Genomic DNA, 18,024 nt, shown 5'->3' on the forward strand with positions numbered 1-18,024 from the left:
CCTCTGCTCCTATCTTCCCAGTTTCTCCTCCCCGTCCTCCATCTTCACCCACTGCCTCAGGCCCTCCTCCAATTCCCTAGGCCGTCGGATGTACGGACCCTTCACTCCACTGGGGCCAGAGTGGGGCGTCCGGGTCCACCAAGTCAGCCCGCCTGCCTCCCCTGCAGCTGCTCTCCACAGCTGGTCAGGCCCGGCCCAGAACAACGGGCACACGTCGGTCATGGTGGTGGGCTGCTGAGATTTCTGGGTTTCCTGGGAGAAGACAAGTCCCTTTTGTTAGAGCTTCCCAGGGGGACGCCTGTGCCAGCGAGGACCAAGGCTCGTCCCTCCTTCCTTCACCCCACCAGCAATCCCAGCTTTGCCCCAGTGGGACTGTCCCCAACCCACCCCATTGCGCCAGAAAACGTTGCAATCACCATTGCCTAACATGCAGTCGGTGCTCAAAAAGAAAAGAAAATGAGGCCCAGGCCTTGATCCCCAGTCCCACTTTTGAATCTGTGAACTTGAGGGTTGTGAGCAACTGGCCGGGGGCAGCGGGGGTGAGGGCGTGCGGGTGGTGGTCACAGGGCGGTGGCCTCTGTCTGCAGCAGGGATGGTGGTCCTACCTCTCTTCAACCACCCCCCCCCCCCGCACTGAAGAGTCCATGGTTGCTCCTTTATTTGAGTCACAGGGGCTTTTATTTTTGTTTTAGTATTATTTATTCATTGAGAAGATTATACGCATTTTAGTATAAGCACGTTGCCAAAATGTAAAAATGGAGAAAATTTTAAAATGGCTTAAAATAATAATCTTTCTATTCTAACAGGAATTGTTAACATTTTGGTCATTTTTTGACATTTTAGTATCATGTTCTCCCATACTCAGGGTATTGCTTTCTTCATTATTTTAAAACACCCTTTAGTTGCAAGAATAGTATGATGGAATTTTTGCCCGTTGTTAACATTTTACACATTTGCTCTCTCTGTATGTACACACACATACACACACACAGATAAGTATAAAGTTGACCCTTAAACAACATGGACTTGAACTGTGTGGCTATACATGGATTTTTAAAAATTAATACAGTTTGATGCTGTAAATGTATTTTTCTTCCTTATGATTTTCTAATTTTTAAAAGATTTTTATTTATTTTGAGAGAGCGAGAGAGTGAGGGAGCAAGCAGAAGTGGAGGCAGAGACAGGGAGAGGGAGAATCTTAAGCAGACTCCATTCTGAGCATGGAGCCCAACAAGGGGCTCAGTCTCACGACCCTGAGATCATGACCTTGAGCTGAAATCAAGAGTTGGGTGCTGAATGGACTGAACCACCCAGGTGCCCCTCCTTGTGATTTTCTTAAAACATTTTCTTTTCTCTAGCTTGTTTTACTGTAAGTGTATAATACATATAACATAAAAAATACGTATTAATTGTCTGTTTATATTACTGGTAAGGTTTCTCGTCAACAGTAGGCTATTAGTAGTTAAGATTCTGGGAAGTCAAAGTTACATGTAGATTTTCAGCTGTGTGGGGGTTGACCAACTGTAGATATGCATATCTATGTGTGTGCATATATATATATGTCTATCACATATATTATAAATAATATATAGACATATACATATATAAATATATGTATATATTTTGATACATAATATATAAATAATATATATAAATATATTATAAATAATATATAAATAATATATGTGTTTATTATTCTTATTAGACTTTCATTTTGATATCTAGACAACCTCAGGGAACCCAAGGCTAGGAATAAGACATCTGGGTTCTTATCTCACCTCTGCCCTTTGTTGGCTTTGCCATTGAGTCCCTTCACTCCCCCAATCTGCTTTATCTCCTTAACACGAATAGTTACTTCTTCTTACCCTGTCATTTGTCATGTACTGGGTCAGCTGAGCCAGGGAGGGTAAGGATGTCTGGTAAGCTGAAAGGTTGCTCTGGCCTGAAGCAAAGTATCATCGAGACTTATTGGGTCCCAGGGCTCAAACCAGGGTGACTTTGGGGTGAGGTCTTCACCCTTCATAGCAGAGGGGCCCAGGCACTTCCCATGCTGCATGTCAGTGTAGAATCCTGGGATGTCTCTCTCCTTGGTTGCCAATGTAAGGGTAGAGCTTGGGGTGAAGGGCAGCTGCCCTCCTCACTGAGTCCCATGCTGGGAAAAGTGTCCCAGAACGATGTGGGAGGGCAACCCAATCCAGCTATGTGCCCTCCTTGTGGTCAGTGGAAAGTACTATATGAGGACTGAATGCCAACTCCCAGTGATACCCAAGGACATTGCTTTTGGCTCACCCATGCTTGTATTTAAGAGGCAGTTAAGATGGTGAGTAAAAGACTATTGACACATTAAATTTCTAATTATTTGGACCCGCTTAATCCATAGCTGGATTTCCAAATGGGCTGGACATCAATTATTTAGGCTATTCCCTGTGGGTAAGAGGGGCTATTGTGGGTCAGAGGAGACCAGGGGTCCAGGGGTCCAGGGTACATGCTTCAGCTTGGACCTTGACTCAGCAGTGCCCCTAGAGGACAAAAACGACGTTGGCAATAGATGAGGAGCACTTTTCTAAAACACTTTCATATCCATGATTACATTTTATCTCTGTGATGATGGGCAAGTCAGGTGTTACTGTCCCAAAGTTCATGCTGATGAAACTAAGGCCAAGGCCCCGCAGCAAGTTGGTGGCATTTGCTCACCCTGTGCTCCCTTGGGAAATGGCAGCATGAACACTGGCTGGCCCAGCAGAGTCACCTCATAACTGGCATCTTCTCCCATTGTGCAGTTCACGCTCACAGTGGCTCACTCTCCTGTGTCAGTGCTGTCTTTGCACCCAGCCAGCTGAGGTAGGGCTGGGAAGGCAGGCCTGGCCCAGCCCTCCCCTTCCCTTCCAGCATCTGTGCGTGTCTCCTAGGTGCTGCTGGATAAGGAGAGAGAAGCCATGGCCAAGTCCCGCCGGTTGGAGCGTAGCACGAGCAGCTTCAGCTACTCCTCCTACCACACCCTGGAGGAGGTGGGTCTGCCCAGCCGACTCCGGGCTCTGTTGCCCTTTGGGCTCTCCGGATCTCCAGACTCGGGCAGGGACTAATGAAGGACTCTGACATCTGTGGGAGAGTGTGAGCCGACACTAGGGGAGGGCAGCGCAAACACTGGGGGAAGGCCTGTCAGGAAGACAGCTTCAAAGAGGTCCAGAAGCCAGGATTCAGAGAGAACTGGGGCTCAACAGTACCGCCCAGGGCAGCTATGGGGCAGAGTAATGGGTCGAGGAGGCAAGACGCTGAAGTCGAGATGCGTCACTGGCCCCGGGGAAGAGCTGGGGGAAAGAGGGGGCCGTCTCAGTAGCCAACACTGTTTCAATACTGATTCAGGGGGGTCTCGACCTTCCCACAGCATTTCTGGTGTCAAGGGGCCCCAGCTGTGGGTACTAGGGTGTAAAGGGGCAGGAGGCAAGGAACGTTGGAGAGCCATTTTGTAGAGTAGAACAGAGAGTTGCTTCAGTTGAGAAAATTCCTGATCCCAGTGACAGCCAGCTAGGGCAGGCATGACCGATTGTGGCTTATGTATAAAGGAGAATGTAGAGACGCCCAGTCCAGATAGAAACTCAAGGCACAGGCCCCATTTTCAGTTAAAGGCTGGGATGACAGGGTACTGTCCACCTTGTGATTATCATTTCTTTCCCCGTTTCACATGGCCTGGAATAGAAGATCCATTTTTCCCATATATTTGGTAATTCAATTATATACATTGAAAGAGGAAGGGAAGGGATTAATACGGCCTGTCAGTATTTATTGGGATCAGAGATAAATAACTCTGCCTTCAGAGGGCTTAGCATCTAAAAGGGCCGAGAAGGCCCCAACAGCACAGCAGGGTCTGCGGGGTCTATCAGATGGACTCGGTGGGCCAAGAGAATGGAAGCAAGAAACACTCCCTGCCGGAGAGAGACTTAGGGGCCGAGCCTGGGGGCTGAGTGGGTGAACACGTGCAACACACTTAGCTCTGCGTGTGGTGTGTGGCCTTTGGGTCCAGGCTGACTGCAGCTCGTTGCCGTAGGCCTAGTGGGTGTCTTTGATTTGTGGAGTTCTCCATCTGCATCTGTGTTCTCCTAGATCCTCAAGGGGGGTGGGAAAGCGTTCAGGAGGGTGGCATGGGGGAGACGCCGGGGTTCGCCCCTCCCTGCCTAAGAGCCCGTCTGATATCTGTCGTTCCTTTCAGATCTATAACTGGATGGACAACTTTGTAACCGAGTATTCAGATATTGTCTCAAAAATTCAGATTGGCCACAGTTTTGAAAATCGGTCCATTCTTGTCCTGAAGGTAAAAGCTGGCGGTGTTGACCACTAGACTCTACAGTGAGTGCCTCTGGCATAAGACTGAACTCCTGTGGGGTCATGGCGGGGTGGCAATTTTAAGGACAGAGAAGATGTGTGTGCTCTTGCCCAGAGGTGACCCGCAGCACAGAGGTTGTGGTGTTCAGGGACCCACCCTTATAGATATGGGCAGGTGACAGTGCAATGACCTGACATGTCCTCAGGAAGTAGGTGGGAGGGTTGCTAAAGAGAGGGAACTGCAAGATGGCAGTCGTCATGCTGGTCTTGGGATGTGAGTGTGGAGAAGCCGGCATTCCCCCTAGTCCCTTGGTTGCCTCATCTGTTAAATGGGAAGAGAGGTAAATAGAGGCCTCATTTCCAAATGATCGAGGCCTTCTGGCTCAGGCAACCCCTCAGATAGGACTGAGTCTGTGGGGAGACCTCCCGACCTTTCCCAGGGGCCACCGGAAACAGAGTTTGAGCAAAGTTGGCAGCAGCAATGCCCTTGGTCATGAATGAGGCAGGATAGGTAGGAACACGGAACCCACCCAGAAACAATTCTTAGCATGTGCCCTAAAGGGCACTCGGGAGTGTGGATCACACAGGGCCCCTGACATCCAGCTCTCGGAGAAGACGAACACTGTTGCTCTCAACCTTGCCCTGGGGGACTCTTCCAAAGGACCAGGTGTCCTCCTTTCCCATAGGACGTGACCTCCTCTGTCCCTGCCTTGATTTCCCTGGGGGCTGTGCGGGTTCTCTCTTTAATGTTGTCTAAGACCTTGCTCCTCAAAGTGTGGTCCTGGTACCTGCCTGCAGCAGCGTCCCCAGGAGCTTGTCAGAAATGCCCACCCCTGGACCCTTCCTCACACCTACCAACCAAGCATCTGCATGTTAGGGAGATCCTGGGGGATTCACATGCCCTTGAAAGGTCAAGAAACACCAGTCTAAGGTACTTTCAGGCCCGAGAAGTTCTGTGCTTCTGGCTGGACCACCCCGCTCCCCACGTGCATGTGCCCCACAACGTCATCAGGGCCCACACACGCGCGCCCTTTGTGGACTCAGGCACAAATACCTGCGCATAGAGTCCCCCTCTTGGGCCCAGAGGGGCCACCCCAGGTGGTGCGGAGACATCTGGGGCCTCCTTCTGGGAGCCTAGGGACAGCCCTGCAGCTGTCTCAGTTCACGCTTGTTTGGGGCCTGGTGCTTTTTACCCAGTTCAGCACTGGAGGTTCTCAGCGCCGGGCCATCTGGATCGACACTGGAATCCACTCCCGGGAGTGGATCACGCATGCCACTGGCATCTGGATGGCCAAGAAGGTCAGCGTGGAATGGGGGTGGGGCTGGGCTGGGTGTCACCCACCCCTGACTGTTTCAGGGTGTCACCAGCTGAAAATTTATACTGGGTTTGTTTAAACTCAGGGGCTCTCTCCCCTCCTGTCCTTTGGAACAGCTGCCATGTGCTCTGCCCGTCGGCAGCCCAGCACCCACATCCATCCTTTGCCTTCTAGTTGTTTAAAATCCAAGCCTTTAGTTCTGCATCAAGAATGCATCTGATGGCTTGAGGCCACCCCTGCCCGCAGCCCCTGGCCGGGCCACCTTAGAGGAGAGCTGGCAGCGCCTCCCATCCCTGCCCTGTCCCCACTCTGCCCTTGCTTGCAGATTGTCAGTGACTATGGCAAAGACCGCACCCTGACAAACATACTGAACGCCATGGACATCTTCATGGAGATTGTCACCAACCCTGATGGGTTTGCCTTTACCCACAGCATGGTGAGGGCATTTGGGAAGGAGAGGGACCGGGGTCAGCTCTGGGGCGGATGCAGGAAAGGTTGCTGAGGCTTTGGGAAGGTTCCCTGGGGGCCAGCCCCTTAGAGGCTCATGGCAGAGAGTCTCACGAAGGCAGGCGGGTGACTCGGGAGCTGCGGCTTCGGACCTTGCCAGTCCACCCCTGCCCTGCTGCCCAGGAAGGCCACTGCTGCCAGCCTGTGCCTGTCCTCCGGCCTCCCCCTGCCAGGGGATCTGCAGTCCTGCCCCATCCTCATCCATCCTGCCCTAGAGAGTCCTTCCTTTTGCCCCTCTCTGTCCCCCCAGACCTGCCTTCCTAGGACAGGATGTCAGAGGCTCCCATCCCTGGAAAAGGGGTGAATGTCACCTGCCATGGGCTTTTTCAGAACCGCCTGTGGCGGAAGAACAAGTCCACCAGACCTGGAATGTTCTGCATCGGTGTGGATCTTAACAGGAACTGGAAGTCGGGCTTTGGAGGTATGGCAGTCCGCTGGACCTGGGGCCGGGCTGGAGGAGTACTGGGGCCTTGGCACGTCTCCCACACAGTCAGGTTACGTGGATGCATACTGTGGAGGCGGTGTAGTTAGCTAATGCAAGTGAGTCATGGCCGGGGACGTGCCTAGGATTGGCAGAGCGGTATGGGGAGACGTTGCACGTCTGTGGATGTACACGTATGCGCAGGCTCCTTGGGAGACGCGGGGAACAGCTCCTTGTATGCAGGACTAACTCCAGGAATTATACCTTAAGTACAGTGGGGGAAGGTACAAGAGAGTCTCCAGGTTGTACCTTCAAGAGGTACAAGATGGTCTTGCTGCTTGCTCAAAACTCAGTTTATATGCCCACCCCCCAATCTCTCTAGCCCACCCTTGTAGGGAGCCCACCAAAAGAAAAGGTCTTCAAACGCGTTTCCTGAGAGCCACGATCTGAAATTTGCCCTTTGGGGAGGCCAGAACAATGGTTTTAATGATAGAATAAGTCAACTTCTTATCATCAACTCTGATTTGAGCCTGGTTTTTATTTTTTATTCAGTTGCTTTGTAATCCTGGCTGCGTGGGCTGGTGTACGTCTGCAGGGTCATACTGTTCTAGGCAGAGCTGGGCAGCTTCTTCCCAAGTTCCTTGTTGTTCTTCTCAATGATCTCCCTTACCGTACCAGTAGCGTAGGGACTAGATGGGGAAACTGAGGCCTCCAGAAAACCTAGACACCCTTATGTGGACCTTGGGAATGCAGGAATCTGATGGGTGGGATGCTGGGCCTGGCCAAGACAAGTTGCACAGGCGCAGTCTTCATGCTCCAGATGCAACACCCACTATACTGGACTGGGGTGGGGGGGTCGGAGTTTGGCTTCAAGGAGACAGTGCCTTTGCTGTTGAAAAGGAGATTCCACAGATGGGTGGCCAAACCAATGAGATCGAACATTCTAGATCTGCCCATCACTTTGGAAATCTGGCTTCCTTCCGTTTGTTCTCGTTGAAAAATCAGCACTGAAGCATCCCGAGTGAGGCTCTCAGCCCGTGGTGTGTGGGCTGTCTGAGAATCTGGCACTGTGTGTGTAGCTGCTTGTGTAAGGGAACACAACCGTGTAAAAATGGGTGTTTTCACCTCTAAATGACCACACACTTGCTCCGAGTGGGCATCCAGGTGGGCCCCTCGGAACCGGCTGAAGCAAGTGCCGTGTGCCCCAGGATAAACCGGCTAGCAGCAAGACAAATGATCTCTTAAAGAAAATAACATTTGTGTGTTCTCCACAGGGGGCAGGAAGGGGGGCCAGTCTGTATATACACAATATAAAAAAATGTATGGGGGGAGAAAAGAAAGCCCAGAGGGGACAAAAAGCTCCCATAATCCCACTACGCAAAGATTACTGCTTTTAATAATTTACCATGTCCTTCCAGAGATGTCCCCTTGCTACAGATTACATTTTCAGAGAAGGAAAAATAAATAGCTAATGACTCCATTAGCAGGTACTTGTGACACAGGCAGGCTCAGAGGACTTGGACTGTGAACGTCAGAAAGAGGCAGGCAGCTAATTCCCATTTGGTCCAGGGAAGATTAGTTTATGCTGCTTAGCTCAAACCAGAACTAATGGCCTGAAGTGTTTCTCCATATTTGGGCAAAGCCACCTGGTTGTTGGCAGGGGAACCGCTTTCTGTGCGTGGGCTGCGAACGCAGACAAAGCTCTCAGCCCCCACCCCCCCAACCCGGCTCTGCTCATCTGTTGCTGTTTGTCATTCATCAAGGGGAGCAGGTGCAGAAACTCCCGGCAGACACAACAAACAGGGCCACTGTCCAGCCTGTGGGGCTGCTCCTCACCCTTGCTTCCTGCAGACACATCCCCTTCTCACCCGGGTCCCCACCGCAGGCGGGACCCCGCAGACCAAGGGGGGGACGCTCTCTCCCCAGTGACGGAACCGCCTCTGGGCCTGCCTGTGGACAGAAATAGTGTGTGCTGGGGTTGGTGACTCAGGCGGGAAGATTTTGTTTATGGTTTTATCATTGCCTTAATTTAATTGCTGCATAATGAGTCATCTGTAGACCGTCCCTCCCACTCAGGCTGCCCTCACCTGCACTCCTGGGGAGGACTGATTTGCTGCAACCCTAGTGCAGCATCTCAACAGGTCCCTGGCCCAGTCCCCCCAGCCCTCCAGCCAGTGCACTGCCCTAAGGGTCTAGGGGACAGCTCTGGCATCCCCAGGTGGCTTCAGAAGTTGGGGTGACCCCTGACCTCGCCTCAGGTTTGTGTGCAATCATTTCAGGGAGGAGTGAGAGGAGGAACTGGGATGGCTCTTTCCAAACATGTTCCTAACCCACAAATCTTGACCAGCCCACAATCCAACCCTCTATGACATGGCCCTTGGGGAGGGGAAGGAGACACAAGAAGAGGGTAAGAGGAAGAAAAGAGACAGAGAGCAGAGAATCTAGGAGATGGGAACCAATTAAATTTGTGAACAAAATAGAAACTCAGCTCCTCTCCCCCAGCTGAAGTCCCCAAGAAGAATTGTCAAAGGCTCTTTACATCGGTGGCTCCCAGACTGGCCTCAGGCAGGGATCTAGTCTCTGTTTTTCTGGCCCCAAGTCCATGTTGATCCTGAGGTTGTGATTGTGGCAAAGCTTGAACAGATACTAAGTCTGAGCACTCAGCTGAGCCAAGACTTCGGCACGGCAGGGGAGAGTCGGCAGAGAAGGGTCAGCTCAAAGGGGTCGAGGCTCATCGGGGAAGCCAGGGTTGTAGACCTCGAGTTTCCGCTGAAGGCTGTCCCACTTTTCTAATGGAACCATCAGGGCTGAAGCATAGGACAGGCTGAGAGAGCTCTCTACAAGGCCGGCAGCATGGCTGAGTCCTCGTGTGAATTCATCCCTCTGATGTGTTAGACTAGGGTGTGCCCCAGTGATTAAAAACCCACCCGAATCTCAGGGACTCAACACAGTAGAAGTTAATTTTTTGGGCACAAAAGTCCGACGTGGGTGGGTAGGTGAGTCTCCTTGGCAGCTTTCTCCCGACTTTGACAAAGGGACCCAGGATGCTTCCTCAATCTAGAGTCCTTTGCTTGCAGCCACATAGACAGAAGAGACTGTGGAGGAGCCATGCCTGCCCTTAAGAGCCTCAAACTACAAGTGACTCATCGTTATTGCTCACATTCTCATTGGTCCGAAGTCGTCACGGGGCCTCAACCAAACTGCAAAGGACTATGGGAGACGTAGAGGAATACCTGGATACTTTGGGAGCATTAGGCGTCTTTCCCAAACCTGGGAATTCAAACTCTCTGGACGGTTTTATTTTTCTTCCAGGAAATGGTTCTAATAACAACCCCTGCTCTGAGACTTACCGTGGGCCCTCCCCTCAGTCGGAGCCAGAGGTGGCAGCCATAGTGAACTTCATCACCACCCACGGGAACGTCAAGGCTCTGATCTCCATTCACAGCTACTCTCAGATGCTCATGTACCCTTATGGCCACTCTTTGGAACCCGTTCCAAACCAGGAGGAGTTGGTGAGATTGGCGGCTCGGGGCTTTGGGGGAGGCGTCAGGAAGACCTCCCCAGAGGTTCAGGCCCTCACTCCAAAACCGGGGTCTGGACCCATCGACCCCATGGTAGGGAGGAGGGGGAGAGCTTGTTCTCACATGTGGTTGAGTTCAAAGCCAAACGGGCTGTGCTCCCTTCTTATGAGAGTCACCTATTCATTCAGCTTCCGGGACCCCCTCAATTCTTGTGTCTCAGCAGCTGGTGAGGGTGTGGGGGTGTGGGGAGCCCCAGCCTCTCATCCTCTGGCTGCAATCCCACAGTACCAGCTCGCCAAGGACGCGGTGAAGGCCCTGTATGAGGTCCATGGGATCGAGTACATTTTTGGCAGCATCAGCGCCACGCTCTGTGAGTGGGCCACAGCTGGAGGCCCCTCGTTCCCCTGGGGTGGGGCAGGTGCAGGCTGGCAGCTGACGGGCAGGGCTGTGCCCAGAGCAGTGCCGTCGGCCTAATTGGGTTGGGTCAGAGCTGATGTCTGAGTCTGAATGGAGGGGTGAGTGCTGGTCTTTCTTTGCAGCACTAGTTAATGACCGGCTTACTGTGATGTTCCTTGAAGGAGCAGATCTTAAGCTCGGTGGTCTCCAGGAGCTCTCTTCTTGCTGGCACAGGGGATGGGGAGGGTGGGCAGGGCATGGGGCAGGTAGAGGCTGGGGTCAGGAAGCGCAGTGTTGTCTGGGGTGAGTTGGGGTTTGGCCGCCAGGGCCCACTTGTGGCTCAGACAACCTCTGTACCTTCGGGCCACACCCTGTTCTTCCTGCTGGGGGCATCTCTTTGCCCTTCTGTGTCCAGATGTGGCCAGCGGGATCACTGTGGACTGGGCCTACGACAGTGGCATCAAGTACGCCTTCACCTTCGAGCTCCGGGACACGGGGCGCTACGGCTTCCTGCTGCCGGCCTCCCAGATCGTCCCCACGGCCCAGGAGACATGGCTGGCACTCCGGACCATCATGGAGCACGCCCTGCAGCACCCCTACTAGCAACAGCGCTGAGGGCAGAGCAGGAGCATGCACTCCCTTCCCCAAGGCTGGGGCTCCTCCTGAACCCCAAGTGATCGATCCATAGTCCTCCCCACACCCTTACCCTAACCCCTTAGGCAATAAATAACAGGTTTGAACAGGCTGGGTGGCCTCTGGCGCTGGCCACCACCCACTTTGGGCTCAGCACTGAGAAGGGGCCAGGGGCAGCTTGAAATGCCTCTTTGCTCTTTAGGAATCCGGGAGGATCCGGGGGCTAGCAGACCTCCTATTCCTTCCCCTGAGTGCTCTCCAGGCCCAGAACACATAACCCACTCTCTGGGAGCTACTGGTATACACATTGTCCCCTTGGTGTCTACACTCTGAGATGAGGGCACAATGTTTCCCCCGAAGGAGTGGGTCTGTGGTGGCGGCATCTCGGGCGCCCTGAGGGAAAGGTGGGTACAGACAAGCAGCTTCCTCCTCCTCCTCACCTGTAGTCACCAAGCTCTAGTCAGGCCCTGAGCAGGCCGGACATTTACCAAGCAAGCACTTTATTTAAGGATGAGAAAGGGATGATGTTCTGAGATACAACTGAGGGGCCCCCTACCCCCATCCCGAGGCTTCCTGATAGTTTTTGCCTTCCTCCACCACCGGGGAGCAGGGAGAGTGGGTCCCTTTGTCCTGCCCTCAGGGGAAGGCAGGTCCTCTGAAGAAGCAAGAGTTTCACCAGAGAGCTGAAAGGGTCTCTGTGAGTCTGAGGCAGAAAACAAGACTTTCATTGGCAAGGGCCAGAATTTTGTTGTTCTTGTTGCAAAAGAAAAGGATTGTGGGACCCGTGATTTGGTCCCCGCAGGTCACAGAACACAGGGTTTTACTATAAATCACAGATATAGAAGGAAGCAGGGGAAAACGAGAACAAGTCCCCATTTCTACCCACCCTGTAAAAGAAGCCAGAGGTCGAATCAGTGGGAGGCAGGGATCCGCGGGGATCTAAACTCTAGGTAAGGCCCATGGCCAATATGGTGGCCGAGGCGCAGATTAACAAGGAGTGAACTGGGGGTCTAGACAGGTGATTAAAGTACACTCATGGGTGTGCCCATATGGCGGGGTACACCTGAGCAGTGCAGCTCTCGGGAGCTCCGAGTAAAGAAATGGTGAGGAGGCCTGGGGTCGAGGCAAGAAGGCTGAGCCCAAGGACCATGCAGCCAGTGACCACGGAGGCACCACGGCCAGGGGAGGCCTGTGCCCAGAGAAGCTGTGCCATGAGGAGACCTGAGGAAGTCAGGGTAAAGAACATCCGAAGAACCCAGATCCTCTCTAGGGCAAGAGCCAACAACAGAGGAGGAGAGTGTCCTGATTCGGGCTGCATTTCCTTACGAGGGGAAGTGGAAGTGATTTGAGCAAGCTAGAACCTCCAGGTTGAAGTTTTCTGCTCTTAGAGGAAATATGATGCCATGGGCTGAGTTAGTATAAGCTATAGACAAATAAAGCAAGTTACACCTTTGCACACTAGAGTCTGTGATTATAACTTTTGTACCCTCTGCTCAAATATTTTCATTTCATCCTCTTGGGGAGACTATTACTGGTATTCGTAAGCTTGTATTTCAGATGAGGAACACATGGTCACAATTTGGAGAGGTTTTAAAGACCACACGGGGCCACATGCATGGGAAGTGGTTGAGGGAGATTTGAACTTGGGTGTGTCTAACTCGAAAATCACTCTGTCATCATTTGTCCAAGTGCGACATGTAACCGCACCTGTAGCAGAGTCCATGGGGAGTCTTTGAATGTTATGGTAGTCGGGTTCCATTCCCAGATTGTAACGGAATCTTTGGGGTGTACCCCACGAATCTGTATGTTTACTATCTGCCCCAGAAGTTGTGAGGTTCCTTAAAGGCTCCTGAAGTTGTGAGGTTCCTTAAAGGCTGAGAACCACCTGCTCTCCTGTCTCCCAGAAAAACACATTTGAGTCTTCCTGGGGACCTTGGGGCTCAGCATCTCTACCCTCTGCTATTATCCATTAGGTCTGAAGGTGGTTACAGCAGTGGGAGGCTGGTCATTCTTCCCAAGGGGCTGCCTTGGCCTTCATCTAAAGTAATGTGGTTGGAGGCCACAGGCATCAATACAAATTCTGGAAATACAAATTCTCAGGCCACCCCAGACCTCCTGAACCCACATCTCTGGTGATGGAGCCCAGGTGATGCTGCAAAAGCACTGCCCTAGAAGCAGGAGTAGCTGGACCCTGATGGGTTTCTCAGTAACAACAGTGAAAATAATAAGCTTTCCTAACACTCGCTGTGTGCCAGGCATGGCTGCAAGTGCATTACAGGGTTCAACACATTTCCTCCTCTCAGCTCTAAGAATTAGGACTCTTACTGCCTTGATTTTCAGATAAAGAAGCTCAGGCTCAGGATAGTAGCTAAGGGGCATCCAGCTAACTGAGTGGCAGTGCGTCATGCCCAGAGCCCCTTAGGACTAAGGGCCAGGAACTTGTTCTCACAGCCATGTTGACAAGACTTGTGTGCAGCCAATAGACTCAGGAAATTTGGAGCTGAAACTGCTTTACAGAAGGGGGTTGTCTTGAAAGGCAGCTTTTTCTTTAAAATCCTTCAGAGACTCAACTCCCCCTGCCCCATCCCTACCCTGCCACTGCCCAAGATGCTACATGGCTGGCCCTGGGGACCTCTCCTAATTTGGCTGAACACCTTGCTCATCAGCCCCAACCTCACCAGCCTCCTCTCAGTTCTTTCTCAGCTGGAAGCATTTACACACGATGCTCCTTCTTTTCTGGAACATTCTCTCCTCTCTTCCTCCATATGGCCCACTTTTTAAATTTCTCTCTCTCTTCAATATAATTTCCTCACCAGTCCTCCTAGAACCACCCATTAGAAGTGGATCTATTATCCTCTTTTACAAGGCTTTAGTGTATTTCCGGGATTACAATGATAATTGACTTCTGTGTTGTTTTGTCTCTGCCACTAGTTTGGCTGCTCCCATGAAGGTAGGGACCATGTTTGGGTTATTCAGCCTCACTCAGCTCCTGTCGGGTGCACAACAGAAACTCAGTATTTGTGGAGTGTTTCTCCTCCTGGGCCTTTTATAGATTCTTTCTTCGGTTTAGCATCAGGTGACGGAAGCCCACTTTTCTGTGGCTTAATCAGATGGGGGTTTTATTTTTTTCACACACTGAGTCGCATGCAGTGGGCAGACCCGCCCACCTGACTGAACGTGACTTGATGCACTGGAGACCCAGGCCCCTCTGGCCTGCTCTGTTTGACTACCCTGCCATCACTTTGACGCCATCCTGGGACCGTATTTCAGGCAGGAAGGGCCGGGGCCAGAAATGGGGAGTCCCTGGCCAAGCTGGTCCATCCACGGACTTCCACAACACTCTGTGTCAGGCGCTCACGGAAGCTGGAAAAGCACCTTACAGCCGAGCACTGTGCTGCCCCAAATAAAATTAGAGTCCTGTTGGTAGGAGAACAGGGAGAATGGGTAGGGAAGGATGGCCAGCAGTCTCCTGAAGCTGCTCTGAAGGGAGAGAAGGTCTGAAGGGGTCTCCGAGTCAGTTTCTTTGCTCTAGTTAAACAAGTGACTGACTTAACATCAAGCCAGAGAACTTTCCAGGGCCCTTTAAGCTTCCGGCCAAACCCCTCATCTGGGGTCTCCAGATCATTGAACTTCTGTGAGGCCCTCCATGAACCTAACGGCTGAGAGGAGACTAAAGCCAGGGGTCTTTCTCCTCTGACTGAGGGGCTCTCCTCAGCAAGACCAGGAAAGTGGTGGCTAGAGGGGTTTAAGTGTGTCCAATAAAAGCTCAAGCCTTAAACATGCAAGTTTTAGAGATACGACAGAATCATCTCTTTCTCGTAAAATCTGAACTTTTTTTTCTTTTTTTGTTTTTCATTTCTTAGGTATATAATACTAAACAGGAGTTCAGTTTTTCTACATTCTGCTTGGGTTGGGTTTTTTTTTTTTTCCTTTCCCTTTCCAACAAACTGCTCTTTTTAGGTATGTTTTTTCATCCTTTTCACCAGTAAAATTTATGAGCATTTATTTAAAAGAAAAAAAACATTGGAAAAACTGAAGAGAGAAAGAGTGATTATACATATGGAAAGCTATAAAGAGCCACAGTGAATGTGTTGCGGTTATTGCTTTCTTAAAAAAACAAGCCAGGCGGGCGGTTTGGAACCTGAAAGAGTCCTGTGTGAGGGCAGGCGGGCGGCAGAGGCTGAGAGTGATGGACGCGTGGCCGGGGGCCAGGGAGTCCAGTGAGGAGCCGTTAGCTGCCTCCACCCCAGCCCCCCTCCCTCCTCCGTCTCCCCTCTGACCGCCCCAGACAGGCCCGGAGAGAAAATGACTTTACCGAAAACATAAAATTAAATTTAAAAAAGCTTCTTCAGAAAAATAAGATGGCCCCGGACAGCCGCTGACTACGGGTGGAGGGAATCTAGGGATGGTTAGCCTGTCAGGGCCTCACCCTCTGGTGAAGTTGAGGAGGGAGCAGGAGGCTGGCTGAGGACAAAGCAAAAGCTGGCGCCTTGCACCCCCTCTTCACCCGCTCCCCTCCATATGTGTAGCATTCCTCAGGCACCCCTGACTGCCATAAAACGATAAATAGTTCACTTGCAGGGATCGCAATCCTGCAGGACAGGAATCTCCCGTGCTCTACAGATGTCCTAGAGATCTACAAACAGGGAGGTTACCTTATCAATAGCACAAATTTCCAGAGGCAAATAACTCTCAGTTCCTGAAGCCCTAATGTCTCCCTCCCCACCATAAACTGGAGGAGACTGAGGTAGAAGGGAATGTGAATGATAGCAGGATCATAACACCCCACCAAGAATCTCCCAACTATCTTGATGCTAGTGCCTGACCTAAAGACGACATTGATCAAGCCATAAGGGCAAGGACCCCACCACCCCACCCCGGCACCTTGTAGGTCCTCCTTAACATGTGAGAACTCTGTTGAAATCTCCCATTCCTTCACCACCTCCCCCCAACCGCGGGGTATATAACATGCCCACCTTCACAACCCGGGGCAGCCGCATCTCCGCCTGCCCACGGGCCCTGTCCCCGTGCTCTAATAAATCACCTTTTGCACCAACGACGTCTTAAGAATTCTTTCTTTAGTCGTCGGCTCCGAACCTCCGCACCCCACCGAACCTGACTTAGGTTCTGGGACTTCATCCAAGTCACACCACATCTTGAGTTTGGGTTGCAGGGGGGCATGTCATGTTCTTCTGGGGACGGGGGTGTCCTGAAGGACAACTTTAACCTGTTTGGCCTTCGCATGTTCTCCTGTCCCAAGCATCTGGGATCATCCTTGGGAATGATATCATGTCTGCAAATCCATTCTTTTGGCTTGTCCCTCGGTCGCCTCTGGCACTTGCCCCCCAGCCCCGGGCCTGCCGTTGGCCGCCTAACCAGCTTCGCCACACTCTGTGGCTCCCCATCCACCCTCTCTTCCTTCCATCCACCTCCCTCAACGTCCCCAGTGCCTAGCTAAGACCTCAAGGTAACATTTCACTAATTTTTACTTGGGGATACAGGAAGGAAATACAATGTAGAAAGTAAATTACTTCCGCAGGAAGCTGGCTTTGGAGTCAGCCTAGGTCCCTTTGTGAGACAACCCCTTCCTACAGCCCTCACTCTCCTTGGCCTTCTGCCTGTTCCCACGTTGCTTCTCCCCTCCCCCATTTCCTCTTCTACATTATGGGACATTCCTGCTTAGATCTTCTCTCTTCCGTCTCTGTTCTGAGACTTGGGCTCTGACTTGACATTTCCTAAAGGCCCACTGGAGTGTTTCTCTCTTCAGGTTACAAATTCTACCTCCTTTCCGGACATAAGCCCCAGCAGCCCCTTTAAAGGAATAGTTTTGCAACTTCCAAGCAAACAAACAATAGCCTCTACCGGGCACCCAATTAATGAAAGAAAAGCTCAAGGAGGCTGCTGTCAGGACCTCCCCCCCACCCCCACCCAGCCTTCCAGGAAGCCCCCAGAGCCTGCAACCTCCCACCACAGCCTCAGCCGTCAGGGGCCCCTCTCAACCCGCGGGCTCCTGGGAACACTCACCCATCACAAGCCCCAGGGCCCCCGTGGCTCTACTCTGATCTGCCCACAAACCTGGGGAAGGCTCTTTGTATTCTGCACAGACCTGTCACCAAGGCTGTGATTTGTTTGGGGGTAAAATATACAAATGTCCTAGAATCATAATGTGTCACTGCTAGAAGAGATCATTCTGTCCACATTCTGTAGGACAGAATTGTGAAGGAAACTGAGGCTCCGGGATGCGCAGTGACCTCCCTGAATGATATAATGGGTTTTGTGGCCATCTACTCCTGGACAGCATTCCCTCCCCCGTTTTGCTCTCTCCTGAAGTTGGAGAATGTTTCTGTGTGAGCTGTGTACTTTCTTCAGGCACACGTGACAGAAAGCCAACTTGATAAAGCCAGAGGGGTAAGAAATAGAATTAGTTGGCTCATCTCCAGAGCTACGGTGGGGGTGGGGACAGCCGAGTCACCTGTCCTCAGAGTTGGGAAGAGTGGGCCCAGGGGAAGACAGAGGTGTTATTTACCAAAAGGAGGAGGTGCTGGGCAGGCAAAATGAGGAGATGGCCATTATAGTCCACCACCTCGCTGCCTCAGGTTCTCACAGACTTCTCTTTCCATATGCACAACTGTACCCCAGGCAGCATTAAACACACTTGCCAAAGCGAGACAGCTGAAATCTCATGCAGCTGTCATCCAGTCAAAATTTGACCATTTTGACTGTGCCCATGTGTGCTATCTGCAAGGATATCCCTTCTCCATTGGCCTCCTTTGATTCCTAATATGGACATGGACTGACTTTCCTGCCTTTTTAACAAAACTTTTTCTAGGTTTTAGTTTAGGGACCTTTAAGCATTGTCTTAGAAACTCTGTTTACCATGCTTGGGCACTCTCTGGCAACAGGGCTGCCA

At 51.7% G+C, this 18,024-nt stretch overlaps 1 protein-coding gene across 1 annotated transcript in view; it reads left to right on the forward strand.

Annotated features, from left to right (window-relative positions):
- LOC101680516 (carboxypeptidase A1) overlaps window positions 1-18,024 on the forward strand; it is a 37,943-nt gene that overhangs the window by 9,501 nt on the left and 10,418 nt on the right. The window contains exons 5-12 of the mRNA XM_013050476.2: window positions 2,910-3,008; window positions 4,208-4,309; window positions 5,518-5,619; window positions 5,962-6,072; window positions 6,474-6,564; window positions 9,877-10,076; window positions 10,371-10,455; window positions 10,897-11,032. Coding sequence (XP_012905930.1) covers window positions 2,910-3,008; window positions 4,208-4,309; window positions 5,518-5,619; window positions 5,962-6,072; window positions 6,474-6,564; window positions 9,877-10,076; window positions 10,371-10,455; window positions 10,897-11,032 — 926 coding nt within the window. The remainder of the gene's footprint in view (window positions 1-2,909; window positions 3,009-4,207; window positions 4,310-5,517; window positions 5,620-5,961; window positions 6,073-6,473; window positions 6,565-9,876; window positions 10,077-10,370; window positions 10,456-10,896; window positions 11,033-18,024) is intronic.

The sequence above is a fragment of the Mustela putorius genome, unplaced genomic scaffold, assembly GCF_011764305.1.
Source record: "Mustela putorius furo isolate JIRA1106 unplaced genomic scaffold, ASM1176430v1.1 tig00003845_pilon_pilon_pilon, whole genome shotgun sequence".
NCBI lineage: Eukaryota > Metazoa > Chordata > Mammalia > Carnivora > Mustelidae > Mustela > Mustela putorius.